At 36.3% G+C, this 2,190-nt stretch overlaps 1 protein-coding gene across 1 annotated transcript; it reads left to right on the top strand.

The window, feature by feature from the left end:
• Nucleotides 1–229: 229 nt before the first annotated feature.
• Nucleotides 230–988, top strand: PCYB_003910 (hypothetical protein; the record flags this gene model as incomplete). The annotated part of the gene is made up of 3 exons (XM_004227812.1): nucleotides 230–412; nucleotides 512–717; nucleotides 790–988. The coding sequence occupies 3 exons, from the start codon at nucleotides 230–232 to the stop codon at nucleotides 986–988; spliced, it is 588 nt and encodes a 195-aa protein (XP_004227860.1).
• Nucleotides 989–2,190: the final 1,202 nt, after the last annotated feature.

The raw sequence follows: 2,190 nt of genomic DNA, 5'->3' as shown, positions 1-2,190 counted from the left end.
CGAACTGTATGAACATATGAGGAAGGATTTTTTGCAAATTTCCCTCGTGAAGGACGGATACCAGCTATGTGCCCAGGTCAAAAATAAAATCAACTGGATGAAATTTTTCGGAAGCATTTTCTCTGACGAACATGATGGCAGCTTGAGGAATGGCGAAAGTAGGTAGGATGTCGGAGATCCTACTCTAAACGGCAAGGGAGAAACGTGGGGGAAACAAATTCGCCTGTACATGAAAGCCAAGAAAATCGACCTACTTAAAAAAAAAGAGTTCGACAAGAGCATTCTGTCGGATGCCTTCAACACCCAGGACGAAAATATTTTGCACCTCGTTGTGAGCCACCCCATATCGAGTGTGCTGGACGAACAGAATGGGAACGCGATGAGTGCCATGAGCGGCGGCATGTGCAGCGGCGTATTCAACCGTGGGGACAGCGCACCCAATATCCACAACGACACAGCGTTCACAAAAAGCCTAGGGGACGCAAAAATGATTCAGTAGTACACCCACCAGTTGCTCATCAACAAAAAGGCAAACGTAAAAAGCGGGGAAAGCGAAGAAGAGGCCATTATATGCATAAGAGAAATTGGGATAAACTATTTTGGGAATTCATTTGAGGATGGCACAACATCTGGAGAAGTGGTTCATTCTCATAATGACATCACCGGGATTAACATTTGGGAGTGCTACCTCATGATAAGCAAATGGATCTCCTATATGTGACTCCAGAATAGCATCCTCTTTACCAAAAAAGTGGTGTTATAACTTGTTGCGGGTTGTGCACTAGCCAGCATTTCTCTTTTCAAGCATGTGAACATTGTTCACAACGGAACTAATCAAAGACCGAACCAAGTAATCATTATCGGTGTCAATCCACCCACTCCAAGTGACATGTCGCATAATGTCCTATTAAACGAAGAACTCTTTGGCCACCTAGATTCAGCATGGAGGAGTAAAAGTAAAAATATGCAACGTCCATTGAAACAATGAAAATATGTGCCCACGTGAAAATGAGCAAATTGTCACATATGACTACATTATTGGGAGTGATTTAATATACGATAAAATAATCGGTCCGTCATTTATCCATTTAATTAACTTAACTTTAAAACCAAATGGGAATTTTCTCTATGTGTGTAGAAAGAACACGGATGGGTCACAAGAATTCTTTGATAAAATAAAAAACGAAAATTACGACATACAGTTGTTCACTCCCCTAAGTCACTAATTTATCAGTCCCTTCCTAAACATATGTCAGGACCTGTATGAGGCCAAGTTATCCGAGTTTACGATGCCTCCAACATTGTGAACGTGCTCTGCCAAAAGTACTAAGGGGGATGAAGAGAGGAGCTTAGGTGTGCCTCCTCTACCCCCTTTGGCAGGGAATTATCAAAAAGCGCCACTGCCAATTTGGTGGTATGCTCACCCCGTATTCAACTTTTCTTCCCACTTTGGAGTTTCTTCCTCTGCACCAATTGTTAACAATTATTTTTATGAACAAATGTGAGAAACCGACAACTTCTTCTTCTTCCTTCCCAAATAGTTTGTTAAATGAGGTGGTACATACTCATTTGCCTACCCATCCTGCATATTTACTTGCTATAACTTTTTATTTTATTCAAACAATTACAAATAATTTTTACGTTAGTATAAATCTGTAATTTTTATTTTTTAAAAAAATAAATTATTTCTCATTCAATTGAATATACATGTATATGTACATTTAAGTGCATTATAACTTAAGTTCCTGCTAGTTATTTTTTCTTTCCGGGCAGACTATAAAATAATATAACGAAATCTGTTTTTGCCAACACGCAACATACTGACCGATACATCAAACCTAAACCTGAAGCCTAAACCCTGAATATTAAACCTCGCACAAATATATTCATAAATTCTTCAACATATGAAAAAATAAAAAATTATAATTTTTAAAAAATGTGAAGTTATTTTTTATACATATTATAAATAGAGATACAAAATTATTAATGTTTCTTTACGTAGAAAAAAATACAATGATTAACGCAGATTTAAATATGATCATAGTTCTAAATTATATAATGTATTGAGAAAGTTTATTTAATGTTAGTTATTAATTTAGTGAATTTCGACAATTATTGGTTCTATATATTTTCAGCTACTGTTCAGACATAAGGATATTAAGAAAATATATTTAAATTTTATAAATGTTT

Source organism: Plasmodium cynomolgi, assembly GCF_000321355.1.
Source record: "Plasmodium cynomolgi strain B DNA, scaffold: 0380, whole genome shotgun sequence".
NCBI classification, from domain to species: domain Eukaryota; phylum Apicomplexa; class Aconoidasida; order Haemosporida; family Plasmodiidae; genus Plasmodium; species Plasmodium cynomolgi.
The sequence above is the reverse complement of the archived record's forward strand: the minus strand, read 5'-3'. Positions and strand labels throughout refer to the sequence as shown.